General features: G+C 42.7%; 1 protein-coding gene and 2 long non-coding RNA genes across 6 annotated transcripts in view; 1 reads left to right on the forward strand and 2 right to left on the reverse strand.

The window, feature by feature from the left end:
- Positions 1–2,674: 2,674 nt before the first annotated feature.
- Positions 2,675–4,429, reverse strand: LOC137153618 (uncharacterized). Of its 2 annotated transcripts, none has more exons than XR_010919854.1 (3): positions 4,178–4,429; positions 3,447–3,571; positions 2,675–2,951 (listed from the first exon to the last, which is right to left on the reverse strand). It is a non-coding gene; the product is annotated as an uncharacterized lncRNA (long non-coding RNA). The 2 variants fall into 2 exon arrangements; XR_010919853.1 differs by having other exon boundaries at positions 2,937–2,998.
- A 197-nt stretch (positions 4,430–4,626) lies between these two features.
- LOC137154152 (uncharacterized) lies at positions 4,627–5,689 on the forward strand. Its single transcript, XR_010920114.1, has 2 exons — positions 4,627–4,720; positions 5,321–5,689. It is a non-coding gene; the product is annotated as an uncharacterized lncRNA (long non-coding RNA).
- A 2,217-nt stretch (positions 5,690–7,906) lies between these two features.
- The window catches only part of HOXD3 (homeobox D3), a 38,241-nt gene continuing 20,584 nt past the window's right edge, over positions 7,907–25,563 (reverse strand). For all 3 annotated transcript variants that reach the window (XM_067549194.1, XM_067549193.1, XM_067549191.1), the window contains 3 exons: positions 19,190–19,273; positions 14,003–14,560; positions 7,907–12,510 (listed from right to left, as the gene is read on the reverse strand). In XM_067549194.1, the coding sequence (XP_067405295.1) occupies positions 11,762–12,510; positions 14,003–14,501 (1,248 nt within the window). In that variant the 5' untranslated portion in view covers positions 14,502–14,560; positions 19,190–19,273 and the 3' untranslated portion in view covers positions 7,907–11,761. The remainder of the gene's footprint in view (positions 12,511–14,002; positions 14,561–19,189; positions 19,274–25,563) is intronic.

The raw sequence follows: 25,563 nt of genomic DNA on the forward strand, positions 1-25,563 counted from the left end.
GGAAGGCGCAAGTTTCTTTGATTTGGTGGTGTCTAGTGTATTTCAGAGGCGTCCCTACTTTTTCCCTGCTGTGTAATCTAGGCTTGCTTGCAATAAACCGTGAAAACTATCTTCTGCCAACTTTGTGATATCTCCGCCTCAGATGTCTCCGTGTTTTCCCTCAGAGGCGCTTCATTGCTGCAGCTGGGTTTTCTAAGAAATCCGAGGTTAAAATGCATCCGGAAGACAGTTCAGATCTGGAAGGGTTCGATGTTACTGTGCGTCACAACAATTAATGGATCTGCTCCATCAGATAAGTGCTTTGTAGTGTCTTGAAAGTGAATCCGAGGGCACACAATGTTAATGGGCTCTCATTTTCCCCTGGGCAGTATGATATTGTTTAGTGAGTGTTTATGACTGGCACAGAAATAAAAAACAGGAAAGAGATTAGAGTAAATCTCACTGCTCTCCCAAACTTTCTAATCTTCATTTCCCTAGGGCAGTAAGGAATTATCCTGGTGGGGGGGAAGATTTGACTCCACAAGACAAGTCATCCCCCAAGTTCTCCTAAAAAGGACTTTCACGTATAAAATTTGACTCATGAACTGTTGGGCTCTATTCCACTCCAAGTCTAATTTACATGAAGTCACTACGCGCTAAGAAGGCACGTGGTTTAAATATTTTGAGTACTCCTTGCCTTTCATGACGCCTGACAAAGAAGGTGGCACCTGTCATGTAGTCCACGCTTGGAAAGGGAGCGGGGCTGCAGTATAAAGTTTTGAAATATGCTTCCTTCTCTTCACAAGAGGCCTACAAAGTTCAAAGGCAGTCCCTTCAAAGAAGGGGAAAGCCACATTCATAATTCAGTACTAGTGAATATAAAGCCCTACTTTCATTCCCAGTACAGTAATATACTCCGAAGGTACACCTCCCACACCAAACAATGTATAGGATAACGTGAAAACTGCATTGAAGAATTCGTGAACGGTTTTTCTATCTGAACCCTACTCATCGCTGTGTACCGCAGATCCAGTCCTGTCCAGTTAAAAGGGGGCAGCCCTCACTGAAGTCATGTAATCCAGGCAGAATCTGGCCCCACTCCTCAGATTTTTCATGGGGATTCAAGTTAAGGGGTCATGCCTAAAACAGGCCCGTTGCTTCTGACACACACAAATGATGGCCTGCTCACTAGAGCAACAGAGCACCTGCAATTCCCACGTAACAAAGGGGAAAACTTTCATCCTAGTGCTACCAGTGAAAGTTGTAGACACGCAGGCCGTAGTTTGCATTCCATACCTTGATGACTGCATTAAGAAGGTAGGATTCGGGACACAGTTTTAAGGAAGGGAATCAGTAGGACAGCACAAGTGAAGTATTTAATAATAAACAAGCTCTTAAGGGTTGGAACTGCCATTAGACATTTCAGCCAGTGCTTACATCCCCTGAAATGCTTAGTTACCTTCAACCGTTCAAAACAAGGACTTCATTATTTTCTCTTGAATAACAGGGGAAATTCCTGTGATTCGGAGCAACAAACCAAAGAGCTGCTTTTTACCCCTCTTTTCGGACCCAGTGTCCCTTTACCTAAACGTTGGGGTTTGTTCAGTAGCTGGTCATTCTAACAGTAGAACAGCTAGAAGTCTGTCCAATTATCTCCCTCACACCTTTGCTTTTAAGCATTCAACTCAAGCACAGAGATTCTCTAGGCTGAAATTTACTTAACATTAACAGTGTTGTCCTTTTCTAGTGTATAGATGGCAGAAAAACAGAAGTGTTTTGGATGAGATTTTTCTACCATATCATTTTGTAAAATAAAATATTGCAGGGACACTGGACCTTTGTGGATTAATGCTTTTGTGGTGCAGCTAAATCAAGAGCTACTGCAGTTAGAATAACAGTGTCTACAGCACAGCTACATTAAAAACAGCCAACCAACCATTTTTTACTTAGTTACTGTCACACGGATTCTTGGATTAGGTTTTTCCCTGAATACACCTCGACACATTCTGCTGCTGCCAACTATGGAGTCAGTGCTCCACCCTAATGGGAATCTCTCATATTTCGGTTTGCAGGGGATCCATTTATGAACTCAATGGTTATGATCCCACAATATATATATATATATATAACCAAATGAGGCGGAGACCGGATGTGTTCAGGAAATTTAGTTTTTGTGTCCATTTAAATCCAGACCGTGGTGATATGAGGGTCAACACAGCTGGCTGGTATACACTTCCCGTGCACATTCACTGAGATCAAGAGAGTTTTGAAAAAAAAGCCATTTTCATCGGAGCTGTTGATGCTCAGCAGCTTCAGGCAAGCACCAAAGTTTTCCTAAAAGGGGGTGTCTGGAAAAGAATCCAGGGAAGTTGAGGGATGGAGAAGGGAATCTTACAGTTAGAGGAAGGGATAGTGTCAGTAGAGAATACTGGGGCGGCTAAGAACGTGGATGTGGAAATCCATTGAGCGCCCAGTTTCTGGATGGAAGAGCCCACAGGAGACCATTTAGGTGAAAGCTGGGCATGTGCCTGGAATAAGTGGAATCCAGAGTGCAAAGGCGCTGTTACCCCCCTCCCCGCCCCCGGTAGAGAAATAGCCTAAACCAAACCATGTTAGCTAAGGTGCGAACAATAGCGGCCGTCCTCTTCACAAACACGAGCCTCTTAAACGAATTAACTCCACAGCCGAGTTGGATTCATAAATAATATATTATAAGGAAGTCTAACAAACAGTTGGAGTGCAGGCACTTATTTAAAAAGCATTAGTACGTTACACCCTGCTCAAACATTGCCTTCGCTAAAGGCAAAGGTAGCTTTGCCAAGTAGAGTCAAAGTACTTCAGAATTTGGCCAATTTGTCGTTTTGTTCATTCGCCTTCATGTTTACAGGATGAAAATCCTTTTCTCCGACGGAAATCTTCAAGGTATCAGCTGGAACAGAACTATTTTCCTTGCCCTGGCATCCTTGATGGTTCTAATAAGATTGAAAATCCTCACGAGTGGGAGTATAGGCTAAGTGACCTAGGAGACAGTTTTACACTACACTAGCGTAGATGTAACAGATTCTCCATGAAATCTAGGACGTGAAAGCCCTAATCCAAATACACACTTGGGTTCTCCCACGTTAGTGTGCGATGTTTTTACAGAGAAGTTGTTTAGTGGGTGCAGTTACTGTGGATCTAGACGTATACGGGGTCATACACATTCTCATTTGAAAATATTCCTGTTTTAAAGTGGCTCTCCAGGAAAACGGATCATGTTCATGATGAGTAGACATGAAGAGCTTATGATAAACTTTTCAGCAGTATTTGCCAAAACATTCTGAATTGGCCAGATTGTGAACATTAGAGATATTTGAAGAGAAAAATTGAAATGCAGTGGAGCAGATAGATTTTATGAAGTTTTTCATAGGGACTACAGTTGATGACTGGCATTGATGCAAAAAAAAAAAAAAATGAAGTCATCCTACCATTCTAGGGGAATCCAAATTCAGCTCCTGGGAAAACATGGACGCCCCGTAGACGCAATTCACTTATTCCTTCTCTGGGCTGGCCTTTGGAGCAGTTTTGATGGGGTCTGGAGGATTTTGCCCCCCTGGATACATGATAGTGGAAGGTGAAATGGGGAGACTAACGGAGATCCTCCCAACGATGGACGGGAACTCTTAACTCTGCAGATACGCTAGCCCGTTATGCAAAGAAACAGGGGAATTCCCTGTAATTCTCATCAGCAGTCGCTGAAATAAGACCTGGGCTGATGGCCTCCAGTCTCTGCTTTCCTCACATTACCTGGGCTTTAGCAGGGGTGGCCAAGCCGTGGTTTGTGAGCGGCAGGGGGCTCTTTTACGGTTAAAACGCAGCTCGTGGAGACCCCTATGCACCTCCCCACACACACTCGAGCTTCTGTCCTGCGGCAGGGTGATGGGGCAGAGGGTTCTGCCCAGCAGGAAGCGGGGGGGGGGGGGGTGTCTCTCGGGGGTCAGTAAGTTTGGCCACCTGTGATCTATAGGGAAGATTAAGTGGAGAGTGTGCTGGGAATGAACGGCTTAGCGACATCGGAAAGGCCTGTTAGGGGACTGCAAAAAGGCACACCCGCCCCGTAGCACCCCTACTGGCCAAGCAGCTCTGCAGCACCCTCCTTTGGTTTACCCCTGCAGGGCGCCTTACAAATGTAAGGCCTTAAAGTCACACCACCACTCACTCGTGGGGCTCCTCTCCTTCACCCGGAAGAGAATCCTCCTCTCCAGCGGGCCGCTCCCCAGCTTTCCCCTTGGCCTCTTTTCCCACCGTTGTCTCAGCTCAGTTTTGGGCTTCTCCCCCAGAGAGGATCTAAGCTACACCCACGCTCTTCCCTGTTCTGGGAAGGCCATTGCCCACCTGCCTGCTTGGTAGCTATTGGTCCCCGAAGCTCAGCCTCTCCTACGGCCTTCTGCTCGCTCTAGGCCACGGGAGATGCCTGACGCACTGCAATTACAATTACACCTGCACCTTTCCCTCCCCCCCCCTTTATAAGGCCCAGGTGCCTTCCTTTAAGCGCAATTGGACAGCAGGTAACCAGTCGCAGGTGCATTCGACGCCACTCTCTTAAAGGCATCGGTCACCCTATATAGGGAGGCAGCGCACAGTCTTACTTTACAATTGTTGTCAGTTAACACGCACACACACACAATATATATTGGATTGTTCCTACACTGACAAAGTCCATGATTATTATTTTTGAAAAGAAAAGAAAAAAGAAAGGCCGGCAAGTACTTCAGGCTGTTCAGAGCCAAACCCAGCCTTCGACTCGTGGGACTCCCACCATTCACGCAATACCACAGGGCCGGTACTGCTGCGGGAGATTGAAAAAATAATTCTATAACAGCTACATTTATTTTCAAGTCCAGTCTAGCAGGGACCTTGCAAGGCAAAACGTTAATTAAATTAATGAATTAATTGACTAATTAAACGTTTTAACTTTGATACATAAATGTGAGCTGCTTAATTAAGTACCTAAAAGTTATTTGGGGGGGGGGAGGGAAATGTTTTAATTAAATCATTTGTGCCAAATCCTTCTGGCTGAATCCCAGATTTGGTTTTGGGCTGAGATCGGGGCGCAGGCAAATGTGAGCCAGCGAAGAGGTTCTCGGAGCTATCACAGAACCTATAACGGCTTTGAATCGAAATAGGGTGGACAAAGCCCACCTTTGCTTTTCGGGAGCAGATTGCACTGTTGTGTGTTGCCTTCAGGAGCAAAATTCCCAGTGTGGTGACGTGTGTGTGTGTGGGCACAAAGTCTGGTGAGGCTGTTTGTTACCCAGAGGGTCACTTTTTGCATTTCGGTTTTGTTTTTTTGTGACTAAAGGATTCAGTTGCGCCCTCCCTGCTGGAAGCTGAATGCAGAGCGTTCGCCCGTGAACATTAGGTTGCGGTTTTCTGAGCTTCGGTTTCTGTCTCCTCCGGCTGCGGTTTCTGGTCGAATCCCAGCTGGCCCAGACTCGAGCTGAAGGAGGAGGAACCGCTGTCGAGTGAAAAGTGCACATCGTGTGATTGATGAACTCTTAATAGAACCCATCCCCCCCGCCAGCCCCGCGCCCACAGCCTTCCCACTGCAACTGCTCGCTTGGTAATGGCGAGCTGTTGCCTGCGCCGTCATTAACTTGAGATCTAGTCTCCAGAAAGTGTCACGGGCTAGTGTAACGTTGGGCTAAGCCCATCTCACGACTTTTAGAAATATACCTTGTGGGTTCATAAATATGTAACAACACGTGGTCCTAGAGCCAACCCACTCGGCCCGCTCATGGTACACGCAGAAGAGAGCGGCTCTTTGTGCCGCCGCTCGGTCACAGAGCTATTGTTCCCAGCGAGCGAGTTCGAACTCACGTCCCCTTGGGCAGACCCAGCGTTACTGCAGAGAGCGCTCGTGAAAGCCGTGCAGAGCAGGTCTTGCGTTGTGTCTTATTATTGGCAGACTTTGGAAAGCTAAAAAGAGACAGGAACTAAATAAAATTGGAGGGTCTTCTTCTAGCTTTTGTTTAACTGCTCAGCCATCTTTCTTTAGCAGCACCAAATCCCAGTTAGACGGTTGCAGGCTTTGAACTGGAGGGCAGGATTTCAGCCATTTGCACATTGCAGAATGTGAATGAGCCAGGGCCAAATCATGCTTGAGCTGAGTGGATTCAGAAGAGCTACTGGCGTTGAGTCCGGCGAGCAAGCTCGAGCCCTAGCAGTGACCCTAGGTGTCCCTGCGTTCTTGTTTAATTCTTGCTGAATTAAATGGTGCTTTTGGATCTACCTTCCAATCAACGTCAGATGGTTTCCTTGGTTTTCCACCAGGCTGGCAGAGTACAAGGAACCCAGCTCCGCTTTCTACGACGGATTATTACTTACAAACAATTCACTACCGGGGTTTTACAATTAGCCTCCTCTCTTTAGCCGCTTCTACATAAATAACTTTTGCAGGGTTTTGCAATTATTTACATGCCAGCTCTGCAACTCTGGCTTTATTGGCACACTCTTACTAGATGCATTTTAAGACTATTTGGCAGGGTTGTCTCCCTCCGGCTTCCTTTTTATGGTGCCGCTGTGCAAATGGTTTGATATTTATTTTACCCTGTTCCCTCCTGCTATTTCAACTCAATTCGCTCAAACTTGCCATGTCCATCCTTTAAACCCGAGTCCGTGCCAGACCTGCTGCAGCCTTTTCAAAGGGCTGCAAAGTCTCTTCCAGCCCCAGCGGTGCCCGTTCCATGGGGCCTTAGCATTGAAAACGAAGGGCAGCTTGCAAGCCAGACAGTGTACAAACATAATGCGGGGGTGGCAGGATGGCTTTGAAAAGCCAGGGCTTTCAAATCTGGAGAGCTCCCGCCAGTTTCGGTGTCAGGCTATTATTACCGATACTCCTCTTCTGACTGTTATGTTAGGGAGTTAATTATAAATACATCTGAAGTAGACTTAAAGTATGATGAACCCTGCAATTGTAGACATTGTAGTGATGGCTCTAAAACAGATACAAGAGTCAGACAACGGTTATAAAATCATCCAGGGAGAAAAAAAGACACCTCCCCCGCCCCCCGCGACCTATAGGAAATAACTGTTTCATAAATTATTTCTTCTTCTATAGGCTTTGTATCGTGTTTTCCTGTTGACCATTTTAGGATGCGCTACCAAATACAAACAGAAAGAAAGGGTCCCTGAAGGAGAGGATCACGTGACAAAGAGGCGCCCGGGATATCATGACTATCGCACTTCCACATTTATTTAAAACAACAACAATTCACAGGAATTGTACCTCTAAAATATTAAAGTAAACGATGTGGAGCGAGTAGCACAGAGATGATGACAAAGTCCCTAGCCAAAAGGTTGCATATATAGATACGTATTTCTCTGGGTTTTGTCAAATACAGAGAGTTAATGTGGTGGTGTTCAGGAAATTCAATCTAGGGCATTTTTTCTCTGACTCCCACCCCGTCCCACAGCCGATGGGACGTTTAAACTAACTAGCTGCTTTCCACGGTTTGGAGAAAAGTCTACCACTTTTGCTAGGGTCGTTCTGTTGAATTTGAGCTAGGAGGAGCCATAACAAGTGGGATAAAGGGAATAACGTTTAGTGAAGGTGGTTAGTATCTTAGCCCCAAGATCTGGCGGAGTGGGGTACTAGACTGTACGGCTTCAGCCATCAATTCTGCGGCTGTCTCTGGTCTGTTATAAGTGATTTTACCTGGGCGGGCGGAGGGGGGGGGTGATCTTTACAGTCCTACATTCAAACTCATTTTCTGGTAACGCACAAGGGGAGATCTGTCTTTATTTTTTCAGGATGTGGTTTAGAGAAAGGTTCCCGTTTTCTTTTAATCAATTCTGTGGATTATAATGGAGTCTTCGGGGTCTAGATTTGCGGACTATCAGAATAATACAAAATAGTTGCGTATGCTCCGTGATCTTAAACGTCTCCTTTATTTTTTGTTGCGATCAGGACTCTTGGGCTGCAGTCTTTATACAGGTTGCAAATGTTACTACAGTCAAAACAACATTAAGCATTATAAGTGATGCTAAACGTCAGTCTAGCTTTTAAATCAGTTTCAGCATACAGGCATGTCCCATTCAATCCGTACAGTGTTTCTACACCCATTGAGGTCGCCCAACTACAGTGCGTAACTCAAAAAAACAACGGAGGAGGTACATAAAAGTGCTATTTTCTTAGTTATTTTCCTGTGCACACGTTTGAAATTGTAAATAATAAGTGGATTATACAGGGCAGAAGTTTACCTGCTTCTTAAATGAAAAATTAAGGTCCTTTTCCGCTCCCATTTATTGACTTCAGTAGGGCCAGGATTTCAACCGCTGAGTTTTGCTATTGACCGTAAAGGGAGCAGGATCTGGCTCCAAGCCTTTTTAATCACAAGTGGTCTCCACAATCAAAACGCGTAAATAGAGGTCACATTGTTCCCTCATCTCCACACTAGATATCTTCCATGAGCAGGAATTAATTCAGATCAAATAAATCTCCCCCGTTCTCTCAATGCATAATCCTGCAGAGGTAACAGGCACAGGCACTGATTAGGTTCAGGTTATTTTTTGAAACTCTCAGTTGCTATGGTTATTATTTTGAATACCATTTTTTAAAGACAAATAGGAAGAGCTATTATAAGAAATTCCTTTGGGGCCTGATCCAAAGCCCAGTGAAGTCAATGGGCGTCTTTCCATTGACTTCAATGGGGCTCGGATCAGGCTTTTAGAAGCCTGCCATGCCACTAAGCCATTTTTGTCTCTTTCTCAGTAGCACTTAGGAACGGGTGGTTTGGCCCTGCTCAGAAATGGATTTTCAGCGTCAGTGAATCGTCTGTGACTGTCACTGGACCAGGCGTTATGGAAATGAAGCCAACCCGAATGTAAAGACAAACTTCAGCCTTCCTGACCTCGCTTGATGCTCTTACGCGATTGGTTTTTGGTGCTGCTGGGGGAGGGGTTCGTCCCTGGAAATAAATGAAGGTTTGGAGCCCCGCACAGCTCAGCACTCGCAGTCGTGTTTTGTTGTATCTAGGTTGCCATGGTTCAGAACACTAATTGCACGGTCAAAAGGAGCTGAATTTATGCCGAATGTGAAAGCGGGTTGTTTATAATTTATGAAGTTTTAAATGGCGGGCCAAGGAAGCGTCTCTCTCTTAGGTTGCTGGGGCTTCTACACACACTATAAAAATGCCAACAATAAAGACAAGGTCACATTACTTCTAATAATTAGGTTATGATCCTGGGGTTCTGTCGCAGTTACATCAGATTTGCCTCTACCAGAATAAGAGAGAAGAAACGGAATTTATTTATCACACGACCCCTCTTCCACCCTACCGCCCACAGTCAGAAGATTTGGAGAAAGAGATCTGCAAGCTTTGACTCCATGGCATACGAAGATATTATATACCAGTGCTCCCTGGTAACACTGTGCTTTTAGTCTAAAGCAATTAATTTTTTTAAAAGGAAGTGTATTTATAATAATTTCCCTGGTAACACGAATGTAAAAGGAACTAATAATAATATAACCTAGCTCAGACACCATCTGAAGTCTAGCCCATAAAACAGTAGACAACACTTGCACTATAGATCCCCGCAGACTCAGAAGATTTACGTTGAGTAACGTGAGCTACTATAACATGCCTACTGGAATACACAGATTATGCATTTTTGATTGATAAGCGGCTGAAGTGAAATATGTCTGAAGAACATAAAAATAATCGACATGTACCAGTTCAGTTTTAGATCTATTCCCTGCAAACTGTAACACAACGCATTGTACTTGTGTAATTCACGAATAGAATGTATTACTATTTATCTTATTGATTATTTATTTAAAATAGTCATAGCTTATCGCTCAAGAAATAATCTATGTGTAAATCATCATAGAAAACAATTGTAGGTCTCGAAGTGGTTAAAATATGTCTTTGATCAAAGTAGTTTATTCTGTTTTGTTTACAGCTCTACAACACGTATATTCAAATCTGCTTGGGTAAAAGTGAGATTTTAACAAAAAGATACACTTCTTTTCGTGACATTTTAAAAATAGCACAGCGAAAAATTAAATAATATTTCAAACCATTATTGTCCAGCGAAACACAAATATCAGAAAATAAAGATTTTTCCATGTTGACCAGAACTGTAGGAGTTAAATATTTCTCACACTGGGAATTCCAGGTCTTGTCATCAGGGGATGGAGCAGTTATTTGTCAAACTAAAAAGTGATGCGTCGGGACGATTTTGCTGGGAATACAGAAGATTTGAATCTTAACTGAACACTTTTAAAAGCGATAAGAATACCGTCTTCCTGGAAGGACATATATGGTTACTAACATAGCTAATACCATTTCTACGTTTACAAATCGTTGTAAATCCGGCAAGAGATCAAACACAGTCATGTAAATAAAAAGGACGACATAAGATGTGTATACTTCTTTGTTTCTTTTACGAAATATTTTGTTAACGGCAGTAAGATTTGTTTTCACAAGGAATGTACCAATATCTGCTACAGAAGATTACACGGATGGAGATCATTTCCTAACTGAAAGCTCTTGTGATCATCTCGGAATAGTTTGTTTACCTACTCTGTACCTCAGTTTCTACTCTTAGCGGCTTCCTTTCATTTGTATATATTTGATTGTCAATTTTCTTTCATGTTTTAATGCGCGAAATTAAGCTCGGGCTTCCAATGATGTCTAAAAAATTGATTTATGGTTAGTATGAAGACAACAGTATAAATAACAAAGGAGACGGGCAGCTGCAGCACGGATTGCTATGGAAACCCTAATTCAATTATCACTATTAGACAGTTTCTAATTTTTTGCATTCTAACATTTTTTTTTCCTATTTCAGATAGCTAGAATGTAATGCGAACAAAATAGCCCACCGAATTAATGTGTGCAATAGATAGCTAATCAATAAATAAATGCCAACCTCTCTGAGGTTTTAGTATGTAGAAGTTTATCAGAAACAAAATGGCCGAGTGCTCAGCTTTGCATTATTAAAACAGATACACTTCCAACTTAAAAAGATTGCTTATTTTTCAAATCTAAATAGATATTCAAACGGTACCAGACAATTTGAAATAAATACACTTTATAAAAATGTGTAAGGGCTATTCGTGTGATGTCACAGTTTGTTTTACTCTATTAAAGATTTACAGTTTGCTGTCTTAATTAATCCTTACATAAACTACAAACACCAGCCACTGTTACAACTGTTCAAAACTACTCTCTCAACTATTTCAGACCAAATATACTAAATAGGTGAAATGTAATAGTCACCATGGACCTGACTCAATCTCCCGAAGTTATGGTGAATAAAGTCTACAAATATCCACATAAATACATTAAGACGAGGATAAATAATCAGTGATACAAAAATGTCTCGCTTAAAACAATAAATACATAGCCTTTAGTCCAATGCAATCCTTACATTACTGAAGAATTCATAAATTAACTTCTCTGAAATAAGCTTATACGCAGGCAAGACCCCATGGTTCACAATTGGTCTAAAAACACCTCAGCATGACGCGCTGCTAATACTAATTGATCTATAAAACTTACCTTCAAGTACATCATTACCAGATTATTAGCCCCTTGGTTTGCAGTATATTGCACTGTCATGCTTAAAACAGCTATCAAAGAAAGGATCCTTTTCATTGACTTATTTAGAGTCGCAAAAAAAGAACGTAGCTGTTAGGGGAGACAAATCCACCCAGAGTAAAGTAACACTGTAAGGTCAGAAAAGTGAGGTAATTTAAACGTGAGTACATTTCGCTCTCTTAATCCATCCCAGTCCACTACAGATGCGTTAGTTTGGGTGCTTCCTGAATCCTTCCCTGAGATGTGTGATGAGAAGTAAGATCTGTGTATGTAGGATGAGGGTCACAAGGTCCATGGTGATGGTTGCCTGGGATCTGAGCAGCGCAGCTGTAGTCCACGCTAGCAGATGAAGGATGAGAAAGATGGCCGATATTGAACATTGGGCCAGAAGCTGGCATGGAATCAACAAAGTTACCGCCGACATAAACGGGGCTGCCCTGCAAATTGGGATTGGCAAAGCCGCCGTTGCTTTGCATGGTGTGATGGTCATACTCTGCTCCCGGGTATCTTTTCTGCTGGGGTAAGCAGCTGCTGAGGGGCGCTGTGTAAGCAGCCAGGCCATACATGTTTTGCTGTGATTTGGCAAAGGATGTTGGCGAAGGAGCATCATAGCTAAGACTATTTACAGATGGAAGCTGGCTGGAATATCCTACGTGATTTGGGCCACTTAAGGGTGGACTTCGGTCAGGGGACTGTCCTACAGGAGAGTGCATGATCCCTTTGGCTTTCTGGTCTTTTTTGTACTTCATTCTCCTGTTCTGGAACCAGATCTTTATCTGACGCTCCGTCAGGTTCAGAAGATTGGCCATTTCCACTCTGCGTGGGCGACAGAGATAGCGGTTGAAATGAAACTCCTTTTCCAGCTCCACCAGCTGCGCGCTGGTGTAGGCGGTGCGGACTCTCTTGGAAGCTGGGCCGGGGGGACTTTTATCTTCGCAGTTATCGCCTGCCGAAGGAAGGGAAACAAATAAAGGTTGATTCTTTTATGGATCCTGACCCAGCAGCCCAGTGAGGACAGGGCAGCCCAGTGACATAAAGAGCGTCCTGTCCAAATCAGATGAACACATGCTACTGTCCCTGTTCTGACTGTGCAAATGACTTCGCTATTGTTAGGAACTGGGGCTGCAACATTCTATGTATATGGAGACTCTGTCACACCGAACCTGTTCCAGTGGTTTGACTATACACGGATCAAATCCCGTGTAGTTTGGTTTTGCTTTTCCCTGGTCTCTTCCACTGGTCTATTTGTACCACACCGACACCTAAACATACACTCGTGTGGTTGACGTTACATAGCTCTTAAAATATCCCCAGTTGGAATTCAAAGTACAATGAGACTTAATGGGCAGAGTACTGACTATTTTAAGCGAAAGCGTGTGTCAGAGATTACTGATGATTTCCGTATATGCCTTTTCCATATCACATTAATTAACGACAAGGTACACACGACCTGAGATCCCCCTGAAAGACACGTTAGTGGCATCATATCCAAATCCCTCTGTCCACGCATGTCTCTTTTTTTAAAAAGCCATATCCAAGGCCCGATCCTGTTCCCAATTTGCACAATATCAAAATTGCTTCATATTGCTTCAAGAGGGAGCAGGCCAGGGGTCCGTAATCCGGATTTTTATCTGAGCCTAAAGCACCAGAGAGGGGAAGTAATTATAAGGAGCAACAGTGGATAATAAAAGGGGTGAAAATAAATTAGATAGCGGGGGATTCATACATATTCTCAATCCAACTGAATGGAGAAAGTGGGGGAGGGATGAGGGGCTCCTTTTTCTTTTATCCCAAAGCAGAGCAAAGGCCCAATGGCAGGATTTTAAGCCAGCGGAACTGCTAGCAAGAGTAGGCCAGACAGGGGATTGGCCTTATCGCTTTCAAATCTGAAGAGATGCTCTGACTACTGGAGAAAAGATTGGGGGGAGGGGGGGCCCTTCCCAGGGATGAGTGTGAGGAGTACGTGTTTTTCAGCGCTTGTGCTGTCTGTATTTCTAAAGGCTGGCTCCGGGCTAGAAGCCATTTCAGAGTCAGGGAGAGCGGACAGACTGAAGCGTTGAAAAGGAGGGCCCGGGAGTGTGGTTTTGAATGGCGAGCAGGAATTCATGCCCTACACCGCTGCTCCGGGGGCCTCTCTCTGTGGTGCCGCCTCGAATGGCCTCGACCAAAGCAACACGCCAATTCGGGTGCTCCTAGGGGGAGTTGCTATGTACAGTGAAGCAGGCCCCGAGCCAGGAGGCCCTCATTCGCCAACTCCAGAAACCACGGAGCGGAGCATGTCAAAAATGCGGGTGCCACTCCTTCCCCGTGCTACCTGGGCCTCTGGCTCCCTGCCTTCCTGGCCAGGGGCGCTCGCCAGACTGATCAATGTGCTGCTTAGCGGGACCGGGACCAGCCGTGCTGGGGGGTGACCCAGGACAGGGGAGCGTGTCGGGTACCTGAAGCGGCGCAGTTGCTTTTCTGCTTGGAGTTCTGCCGGGACTCTTTCATCCAGGGGAAGATCTGTTTGCTAATGGTGGCGGAGGAGGAATTGGAGGCATTGGGGCCGCCTTTGGATTTTTTCGGGGGGGCCGCATTGGTGGGGTTCGGTGGGGAGGAAGGGGGCAGAGCAGGCGGCGGCTGCTGCTCTCCTATACCCGGGGGCTGACTGCCAGCTTGGCTGCCGCCGTTGGTCCGCATGCAGCTGCCATTCAGCTCGCTGCTTTTGTGGGCCGGGGCTCGGGTGGGAGCCGCCGAGCTCTGAATGGAGCAGGCCGAGCTCGAGTAGTCGGTGTCCAGGGCGGCTTGTGTGTAAGGCTGGTGGGCCGAGCTGTAGCTGTAGGCGTCGGCTTTGCTGTAGGTGTAGCCCCCGAAGAGCCCGGAGTTATCGTAGTAAGCGGTTTTCTGCATCTTGCTCTCTGGGATCGCCGAGGCCTGGGCACCCTGCTCAAATAACATTGACTGGATCCCAGAGGCTCACGTGTTCGGCCTGGGCCACTCACTGCCTAGAAAGCCACCTAGGGGGAAACAGCAAGAGACACAAAAGAAACTTTCATTAGGAAGAACTGGTTTGATTTCAGAGACTTTAAGGCCAGAAGGGACCATCTCGATCATCTAGTCTGACCTCCTGCACACCGCAGGCCACAGAACCTCACCCACCCACTCCTGCAATGGGCCCATAACCTCTGACCGAAATGATGAAATCCTCAAATCTTGATTTAAAAACTGAAAGTTCAAACCAGCAAGTGTCTACTGCCTCACGCTCAGAGGAAGGCTGTAAAACCCCCAGGTTAAAAAACAAACAACCAACCAAACCAAAAAAAAAAAAAAAAAAAACCCTCCACAGTATCATGAAGGCAGATATCTCTTTTAGCCACCACCACTCATTACAAACACACATGTATACACACTGCCTCACCTGCTTACATATAGATTCACAAACACTAACTCACTCAGTCCTACACTTTGACACTCAGACATGCTAAAATTGGGCTAGTTATTATATTCCTTTCATCTGTATATTTCATAGGCTATACTTTCTGATCTTTTACCTTGAGAGAGCTAGAGGGAGACTATAGAATGGATTAACTTCACTAAGAAGCTACACTGAACACAAAATGGGTGAAAAAATACATTAAACAATTAACAAAATAATGATAATCTAGTTGAATAGACAGACAGATAGTTCGATCGCTCAGTGTCTTTCTGCAGGTTTCCTTCTCTCTCTAAACAAAAAGCCTAGGTCAACTCACCTAAGGGAAGGGATGAGCATTGGACCTGATCTCTTTAAAATCTGACGAGATTCTCAGATCATCGCAGAAATAATTGGGAACACACACCTAGTTGCCAACAATCGCCCAGACATTAGGAACACATTTCAGGACTTGTTTAATTTCCTCTTGCTCTGAGTTTGTTTTTTGGTTTTATGGTTTTATGTTTTTTGTTTTTTTTGTTTTTGTTTTTTTTGAACTTTGAACTGATGCTCAATAAATTTACCTCGGTACACTTGAGCCATTAACAATTTGTTAGGCTTTCAATGAAAAACGGGAGGTTTACACTGTCCCACAGCATTATTCTATAATAACTTTAGATCCTTTAAAAATTCCCAGCTGTATCGAAATGAATTAACTACTATATTCCTTGTGTGCACTGGATCTTATACATTCTTCCTTCCCTGTGCTTCCTAGAATGTGTTTTAAAACCACACATGCCCTTTCCTCTAGCTCTTTGTTTTGTTTTTTCCAGCTGCACTGTCATATTATCATGTATTTTCTTACGGTATATGTGTATATATTTATATATAATGTGCATGATTTGTGACCCTCCTGTACCATTTTGGTATAAAGATTAACCCACCTCCCTACTTTCCCTTCTCCCCCCACCTTCCTGGACACGCAGGCGCAAGCGTGTGAAAGAGCCCCACATGACATGATGGATTGTACCAGAATTAGAACCTGAAAAAACAGAAAATTCCATCCCTATTGTAAATTCTGTCTCTTTTTTCCTTGAAAGATTCCTAAGAAGTTAAACTATAACTAACGCCATTCAGTAACGTAAGTTTGCACTATAAAGAAAAACGCATGTCAGCTACCCTATCTTAACTCTTTGAATAATTTTACCCCGCTCAAAATCTTTTACCCCGCCCAACGTTTCTTGTTAGTTATTTTCAATCTAATCAGACTGAGACCATGTATATGGTTTGGTTTTCATTACAAACCATATTTTGTCTGTGTACTGGTATGCACAACTTATTTCAGCTTTCAGTATTGGTCTGGAAAAAGTATCTAAATGAAAAGTTCTCCATGTAATCAATATTTTCGTATGGATACAAAAACTATATGCAATTTGTTGAATGTAGATCTGTATTTTATCTTTTGCAAGAAGGGTACTAACATGTAATATTGAAAAATGCTGTGACGTGGCTGCTACAATTTCTCTGCTGGTTCCCTTAGTTAGTATTTTATGCTTTTTTTTTTTTTTTTTTTTTTAAACGCATCTTTCATCCCTTCCAGCAAAATGAAGAATGGGATTTTTAACCTGACAATATAGTCTGTATTTGAGAAAATCGGAGGTGTCTTTCTTTATTGTTTAAACTTATTAACATATTACAGGAAAGTGGTTCTAAAATATTATTTGTCTGCTGTTTCCCCAATGGTAATTTGTATTATTGGCATTTTTTTAAAGTTACCATCACATATATTCTAAACTAAGATAACGAAAATTCGAGGTCACTTCAAATTGTTTTCTTGTCATCTCATCTTAAATACTGCTTCGCCAGAGGAGTTCTTTCATCAACATGAGTTGATAACTCTTTGGGAAGCTGGTAGAGGCAGAAAAGCTAAGGCTTCGCCCCAACCCCACCACGAAGAATGCAATGAACAGAGGACTAAGAAGTAATAATCAACGGTTTATTATGAATGATAAGAAAATACACTTATCCAGACTATGCTATCTACGGTTTAACTGTCTTTCATAATTTACATTTTGCAAATAATCCATTCAATTCATAATGTTCTACCTTTATCATTTACATTTTCAGGTATGGTCTGGACTGAAACACTTTGTTATCACAGCACAGCTTTGTGCCTGTTCTTTTATATACCAAGTAAAATATGGTTCCCGAAAGAATACACAGAATCTTAAGAAAGGATATTGCTGAAAAACTGTTAAAAGCCTTATTTCTTTTCTGAAATACCAACTGCTTGTGAACTCTGCTTGAACCTAAAAAGGAGGCAATGGGCCATAAATCACACGGACAATGCTCAACTGTTTGGTGGCTCATCTTTTAGATCTTTTTTTTTTTTTTTTTAAATCTTTACACGTTTTGACTTTACAAGTGCAGTGCATAAGGCGATGTTTTTGTATGCAACACCAAAGCATAGGCTCAACACTTCTCGGTTTGGCCAAAGACAGTCTGCAGAAAAGTAACCTCCAAATGGTTTGTCAGCGTTGTTGGGGGTGGACTAAAATGCACTAGGGCTAGGCAACCACAAAGTATCCATGTCTGTGTTTCGAGTTTCCCTTCCCACTACCCAGAGAGGTTAACCTCATCGGCTCCGTTAGACATTACATATGGTAATAAGGTTCTTTGTCCTGTGTCTATTTTCAAAACGCTTGGAAGCTACCACGCTTTCTACAGTTATACCTAGAAATCAGACTAGATACAAGAGATGCAGGATAATTAGACAAAAAGCTGACTCTTACACACACCCAGACACACACCACGTGTGTGCACGAAATACAACAAACTCAAATTTTGACAAGTTCCCAGTCTCACAGTTGTGTTCGATCCGACATCCAAACATATTCATATTAAGCAGTTCCCTACTAATACTTCCACTACACTTAATTCTGCTTAGGATCAATATCTAATATGATACCGAATAAATAAAAGGCAGAAAGAGCGGCCAGCGGAGTGGTTATTAAGCAGCCGGAGCTCTCACGGTGCATATCAATGCACCTGTCACTGTGGTTTGTAACAAAATTTATGACTGCTAGTGCTATGGCAGTAAACGCTTCAGTAAGGAATGAAAAGGAAAACACTTCTCAAGACCTAGCACTTTCAGAAGGGTAAAACAGGCTGCGCGTAGGAGGAAGAGCAGCAAAAGAATTCTCTACTCCGCACATTTTCCTTATTTGCAGCCTGGAAGGGTACATGTATATAAAGTAGCCAAACAGTTTCCTCATTTACTGATTCTCTGGCAGAGCACAGATTATTTTCCTCCACGTTTCCAGGGATTTTGGAAACACTCTATGCTCCTCCGTTGTTATTGTTTTACCCCGCTTTCCCCCTCCTCCTCCCCGCCAGCACTTTCTACTCAGGGTCTTTGGATTTGCTGGAATACGGTTTACCAAAACGGACGGACAGACTGCAACTTGAAGACTGCTAGGAAATTAACTCTCCCTCCCCACCCCCCAATTTTTGTGGGGAAAGAGTGACCGATGTAATTTGACCATAGCTGCCACTGATACTGAAATATATTCGGGTTACAGGTTGTACACAAAGGCTTGCCGAAGGAGCCGCGTTTGAATAGGTCTATTTTCTGTTTCTCTTACAGCGATTTAAAATGATGTGAGCCACCTACTAACGCTCGTAAGTCAGGATCCTGATGTCGGCCTTTCTGTCTCACCGATGTGAGAGTTCTTCTGAGCAAAGTAGAGGTCTTCCTAAAACATCGGTTTGGAGCTTTAATATTAATATTTGTAACCAGCCTTTGGCACATAAAAGCAGCATTAAAAGGTTACTGGCTTTTAAAACGCCTGGCCCAATTCCCATGGACGATGGGGACAAATTCCCATTCGGTGGCAGGAGGGTTGGTCCAAATGTGGTTCTATTAAATGTTTGTTTTGTTTTCCATTGATGTTTAAATAATTCTAAGAATGAACTACTTTAAACGGGGCGAGAGCATTTTAGGCACTAGCTTTTACAGTAATAGCGTACGTCGTGTTTGAAGTATTGGGTTAACGCCGCTAAAGAGTCATATATTTGAAAATCGATTATCAGTTACCATGTAATGTATGTTAGCTTACACTAGGGTGATAAACTTTCAAGCATTTTTGTTCTTTACATACGATAAATTATCCGTGGCAACTACTTCTGTAGCAAGAGAGGTGACAAATCTATAGAGAAGAAAATAATAACTCACCACACTTATGTTTTTTCTTGAATTTTGACTTTAACTCTTTTTGTAGGATCTTCGGATTCCTTTGGATAATCCGTTGGGACGTACCTGAAACAAAAGTGAGAACTTTCAATGGAAGCTGTTTTGTTTTGTTCTTCCTTCTTTACAACTTTCATAATAAATTCACGCCTTATAGGCAGCCACTCTCTCTGTCTCTAACTCCACATCAGAGCTTTTACTATACAGATAACAGGTGCTTTACATGTACTTCCTAACAGCACTTTGAAAACAAGCCTTTGGTTTTTATACGATTCATCGCCAAAACTTTACAGAGGCCTGGTTAGACTTGTCCAGACAATACAGTACATACGACGCGTGACTCCGGCGTTCACGCAATGTGAGACCCAAAGCCTTCTAATCGTTTGTGCGGAACATTTGATAGAACAGCTCGACCTCGGATCGAAATAAAACACGGTTCCACATTCTTATGGCGTCCTGAAAGCTCCCAGCCTCTCCACAAGTTAGTAGCTACTGTATCAATGTTCTTTGCCTCTTAGAAGGAGGAAGTGCAAACATGGCAATTGTGAACTGTAACTTTTCCCCCGCTCAGCAAAAGGATTCAAAGGCATCTAGCGCTGTACAGTGTAAGTGATAACTGCAAACATTTGGTACAGGCATGGAAAATCATGCCCAAGTCTAGCCATCACACTAAGAAGAATGGAAATTTACTAGAAAGATCACAGCGCCATTACACAGGACTCATACATTATGTATAGGTGTGGTTATCTCGGGTTTGTCACAACAAGAGAAAACAAGACACCACACTACTGTACAGATCTGCCCTCCCCCCCTCTGATCTACGATTTTAGGAAAGCGGCACAAAAATTTAATTGGATCTGCTTTTTAAATTCCCCATTTAAGATACATAGAAAGATAAGACAGAAACTTAGCCTGCTGTAAATGAACAACAAATATTTGTGGATCAAAATGAACATTTTGCATTTCGATCTGTAATGTGTCGACTAAGGAATCTGAGAACATTAAGAGTGCCAGAAAATCCCCCACAAAGAAGCCCAGGTCATTATAAAGACGATATCTAGCAACCATAAGCCTTTGAAATGACCTTTGGCTTGTATAGCAATAACTCACCACTTAATGAACAACCAACGGAAGCGCCTCCAATAGCTCACACCATAACAGCGCTTGCAACTTTCCACCAAGTCTTCTCTGTCCCTATCCAAACCCAGTATGCTGCAGCATTCCCTCTCCAATTCACCTTAATTTATGCTGGCAAACTGGAGTTTGGGAACTGGAGCTTCATGATTACACACGATGCTCTACCAGGTTCTTGGTCCAAGGCCTGTCCCGGTAACGTCTTATATAATATATTCACGTGGGCGTACGTCAACTTTAAGTGCTTTATTTTTTTATTTTTTTTTATAACGGAGTTCATTAGAAATAGTACTTTACAGTGTGTGTGAGAAGCAAGCACAAATTGGGCACACCTTAACTCCTGAGCGGACAGATCATAATACTGCAGACCAAGTCATTCTTATCTGCTGTTGATTAACATGGTAAGTTTTCATTTTGTGTCTTCTTAATTCTCGACTTCCGATCCTTTCTTGCAGCAGCACTCACCAGCAGCTCAGTGGCACCATCCTTCTTCTAGGCATGGCTTACTTCACAACCAATTTTGCAAAGATGTATTTTTGATCCCAACACGAGCAACACCCAAAGTTTGTATGTCTAAGGCTCTGATGCTTAAACACGTTGGCTTTATGCCAGCGTTGCTGAAGCGTCGTCAAAGAAATACAACGGGGCTCTGCTAAAAAGTTGCCAGGGATAAACCTAAGGAAACCTTCAGAACTATTCAGGCATGGACCCAATCTAGGTATTATTGAAATTTTAGGTGAAGTTATAAGTGAGTGCTTCCATCCAGCCAAATGAAATGCTGCTTGCAGTAATTGGATTCAGCTGACTAACTTGGCAGGCCAGCAGCTTGGAGGCACAGAGCTAAGAAAAATGTTCACTGCCTTTAAATTCTGATCGAGCAGCGCACACGCAATTGACAAAACAACTTTCTCTCCATCTTTTCATTGTTCTGCATAAATATGGATAAGCATCTCAAATGAAGGAAGATTCGCCTAAGAGACTGAGAGATCTGAAGACTGCTGTAAGGTTTTGCCCAGCAGTGCCTTATTCTGAGTTGCTGGGATCCAACACAAAGGATGGATAATATATTATGCCCATCTCAATAAGTATAACCGGAACAGGTCCTCCATAATTCATACATTTTAAATAGGGTGGAAAGTTATTTAAAACACAAACTTTGCAGCTGGTGAGAGGTTCTGGATATTTTAAACAGCCAAAAGTTGAGTTAAGGTTTAAACATGTTACTGTGATAGCCATTTACTAGGCGAAACAGGTACGACATTTGTTTGTAATTTATTGGTTGTAGACCTCAAGCCCTCCACTAAATATTCCCTCGCTGAACATGCTGGCTCATTTATAAGTTGCCCAAACTGTGGAAATATATTTTAAGAACATTTCTTGGTGTCTGAATAGCCAAGAGTACTTTATCAGCACGTGTGCCTGAAATACATGAAAAACCCGGAAGCTCAGATAGAAATGCTGCATCGAATGATAAATATGAATCCAAGGCTAAGGAAAAAATGTGAGTATGTGAGTGCGGATGGTAAGAGCATTCAAGAAACCTATGTGGAGGCTCCGTTACCAGTGAATTTATTTCAGATTGTACCGTATAAATCAACCCGGCTACACCCTGCCCAGCAGTCCAAGTCAACGAATTAATAGGATGCTCTATAGTACTTGGGCAGTGACAGAACATGAAAAACTTTTTCTTTCATTTGTTCAATTCCATACCTGAAACCACCCAAACCAAGACGGGGGCAAACATATTTTCCTGGACATTTGGAAAGTGTTTCGGTTCCCCCCCCAAAAGAGCATATCATTAAGATGATAGTGCTATAAATGTATATGGAAACACAGATTTCTAGACATAGTCTGCAGTCAGTTAGATCACAGATTACTAGCAAGTTATATTTAGTCTCTGACTAACGGCGATAATGTAGACCTATGGTTAAAGGTTCCGATTTGTCATGCAATTGCTTACCTGGGTATCAATTTATCATAAACCTGGGCTCCTCAGACTCAATATCTGCGCTTGCAGTTGTTAGAATATATCCTTCACCCTTTGTCTGCAGACAGGATTATCCTAAGCCTGATCTTGCGGGTTACAGACATTTTCATATACCAGTATTCCCGATAGAATGAAACAGGTTCAGGCTCAACTACCAATAAAAGAGGGCGAATGGAGTTCAGAATTTGTTGTTGTTGTTGTTGTTGTTGTTTTTAATACATAACAGCAGTCCTTGGCAATCAACCCCACGGAATAAAAGGCAGCAATTGAGCGGCTATTGCTTTGTTGTGGTATTAAATCATGCGGCCATTTATGATTTTTTTTTTAGAAGAGCCACAGAAACCCCTTTATAATCACAAATAGAGGCGCTGCCTTGAAATACAAGCATATTTGTTCACGTGATCCTGAGAGCAGATTGTTCTGATTGAGGCTGGAACTTTCACATTGTCTGTCCTCTCCAAAGCTCCCAGAATGTACATGGCTGGGGGCATTACACAGGATCCAAAAGCACCCATAAGCTTCATATAAAAGCTGTGCAGCAGTCAAATGCAAAAACGCCTCACACTCCAATAAAGGCTGGGTTACATTATTGTTTTAGGCACCAAATGGCAACATTTCTTTTCTGACGGGTTACAAAACCCTTGAATTAATTGATCTTTTAGGTTAAGTATTTTGAAGACCTTCTCTTCCTAGACGAATCAAGCGTTCTTATATCTTTTGAGCAAATTGAACTGCCGCAGCAACCGTCAGTGGAAGGGTCCCTTAATCCATGAACACTTTATAATGGCTATTGTATTAATCTTTGGGGGGGGGGGGGGCGGACAAATACACAGGATATTAATTTGAATTATAGTTTTTTTCAGCCATTGCTGATCAAACAAATTATTAATTCAGAAATTTCCGCTAGCAGATGAAAAGAAATTGGGATTTAATGTAATCGAAAATATGGTTTAATGAAAACCCTGAAGCACAAATGTACAATACCAAGCTGTCTGAAATGTTCTAGGTTTTACTAATATGCACTAATCTTTGTTTTCTCCTTCTCTATAGGGGTGGAAATTTAGGTAAACTCGGATTTTCCGGATCGGAAGATTAAAGAAGACTTAGAAAAATCGCCTTACTTTTCTCTTTGCGGTGCACTGAGTCTGATCTCTCTGTGTGAGTGTGTGTGTATATGTCTATACACAGAGACAGACCAAACACTATATGTGTATATGTACACCCGAACATAGATACACAATGAGTTAGAACAAACACTCTTTCTATATTAAATGCGTGTACAAAAACGCCCTGAACTGCTCAAATTCAGTAAAAACATTATTTTAACTCCTTTGTTTGATTTTTCTAAGGTGTCTGTAGCTGTAAATACACCACCCCTAATCTGGGATCTGCTAAACTTTCATTACCATCCAAAGCATGGCGATCTGACAGTAACGTGTCACCTTACTATACCGCCCAATCCATAAGTGTATTGTAACATTTATCTGAATTACATCGCTTCTCCTGACTTTGCAAACAAGTTAGAAGAAGATTGGAGTCCAGTTACTGAAGCACGCCTTCATAGCAAGTGATTGTTTACGACAATTTATAATCTTATATTTCTTGGAAATAATGTACTTGAATCTTGCATCAAGTAAAAGGCACTTGTTCTTCGCGTCATTTTTCCTCGGCCATATAGTTCTCTGTTAGTGTAGCTCTCTGCAGAGCTGTATTCACAGAACGGTGTGTGTAGACATGGATTCGGAATAGTGTTTACACCTTTTCTAATGACGAAAGTCTCGTTCGCTCCTTACATAAAAGTGAAAGTGCAAAGTGTGCCATTAATCAAGGAGAGATCGAGAGGAGGGATGGAGAAGAAAAATCTCCCGTTTTATCCTCAATGTATAAATATCTTTAGCAATAGTCACACGCCACCGCGGGGTTCATTTAGGTTCTATGGCATAAACATAACAACAACCGCAAAAATGAAGCCATTGCACGGGGACTGCAAAAGCAATAAAGAGGTGTGAAACTCCAGCGATGGGACTCAAGCTTGGAGGGAATTTGTCTCCAATAAAGGATCTGAAGACTTCCTCAATCGGAGCATATGTTCATAGAGCAATAAAACAGAAAGATTTACAGTCTTCGCCCGCCCCGCAACAGCCTCGCACCCTTTCAGGAATTACTTACGATGATTTATAACAACAACCCCGGCAATTGTCAAACTGATCAAATATCCCAGGCTCTATGCAGGAATAAACGGTATTATTAAAGCGTTTCCATTTCTGGTCGGGGCCATTTTACCGCGTGGCTTTGTGGAGTTTGGTTTCTTTCCGGGCACACAGGGTGATAGAAACTTCATTGATGGACACGAAGAAGTTATCCTGAAGCGGCAAATCTGGTTTTTTAGCCGCTACCAAAGTACAGAAGCGTTTGTCATCTTTGAATAATTGATGGAATGTGTTATTGTTTGAACGTATCATTCATAACATGGGAAACTTTGTGTCTCTCCTGCCACCGAAACGGAAGCAGTAAAAGCTACAGTCTGGGGTTTTAGAAACGTCTCCAGCGAGAGATAATAAAGAATATCCTGTTAGCAGCAAGTATTTCCAACTGACTGGGGGGTTTAATAGAGAAATCTTAGCCTGGCGGTCTGCATGCTGTAGAATGGGAAACAGGGTTTGTATATAAAATAAGGGCAAGCCTCGATTTTCCTTTAGCTTGGACCACTGATTCCAAAGTTATCAGAGTGTGTGTCCACCGCAAAATGACCCAAAGACTGGGGGGCTTTTCCTAGTCTTTTTCTATTTTCAGCATCCTCCCCCCCACACCCCATCCCCGCCACTCACCCATACACACACACACATAGACGAAGGCTCTGCTAATCATTTCAGAGAGAAACCGAACAAGACCGGGTCAAAATGGACATTTATCCGGCAAAAATCAAAATCAAAATAAACCTTTCCCTTTGTGTAACGGTAGCAGTAATGTCGAGGGGGTGGGTGGGAGGAAGCAAGCTCGGAATTCATTATCTGCTGCTTAAAACCTGCCTTGGGTAAAATTTCAACGCAGTTTTATAGCCTTCTATTATGACGCAAAGAAAAAATTACGACCCTTGCTTGAAAAGAAGTTCAGGGCCTTTTCTCACCATTTTAAGAATGGACAGCAGATGCCCTGACAGCCAGTATTGTTCCCAGTAAGACATAAGCAACCAGTAAATCTTCTCCCATTTCACCACACATAAAGCTCTTAGCGAGAC

This window comes from Emydura macquarii, unplaced genomic scaffold (assembly GCF_026122565.2).
Source record: "Emydura macquarii macquarii isolate MOO-44397 ecotype Brisbane River unplaced genomic scaffold, CSIRO-AGI_Emac_v2 contig_1253, whole genome shotgun sequence".
Classification (NCBI taxonomy): Eukaryota; Metazoa; Chordata; order Testudines; family Chelidae; genus Emydura; species Emydura macquarii.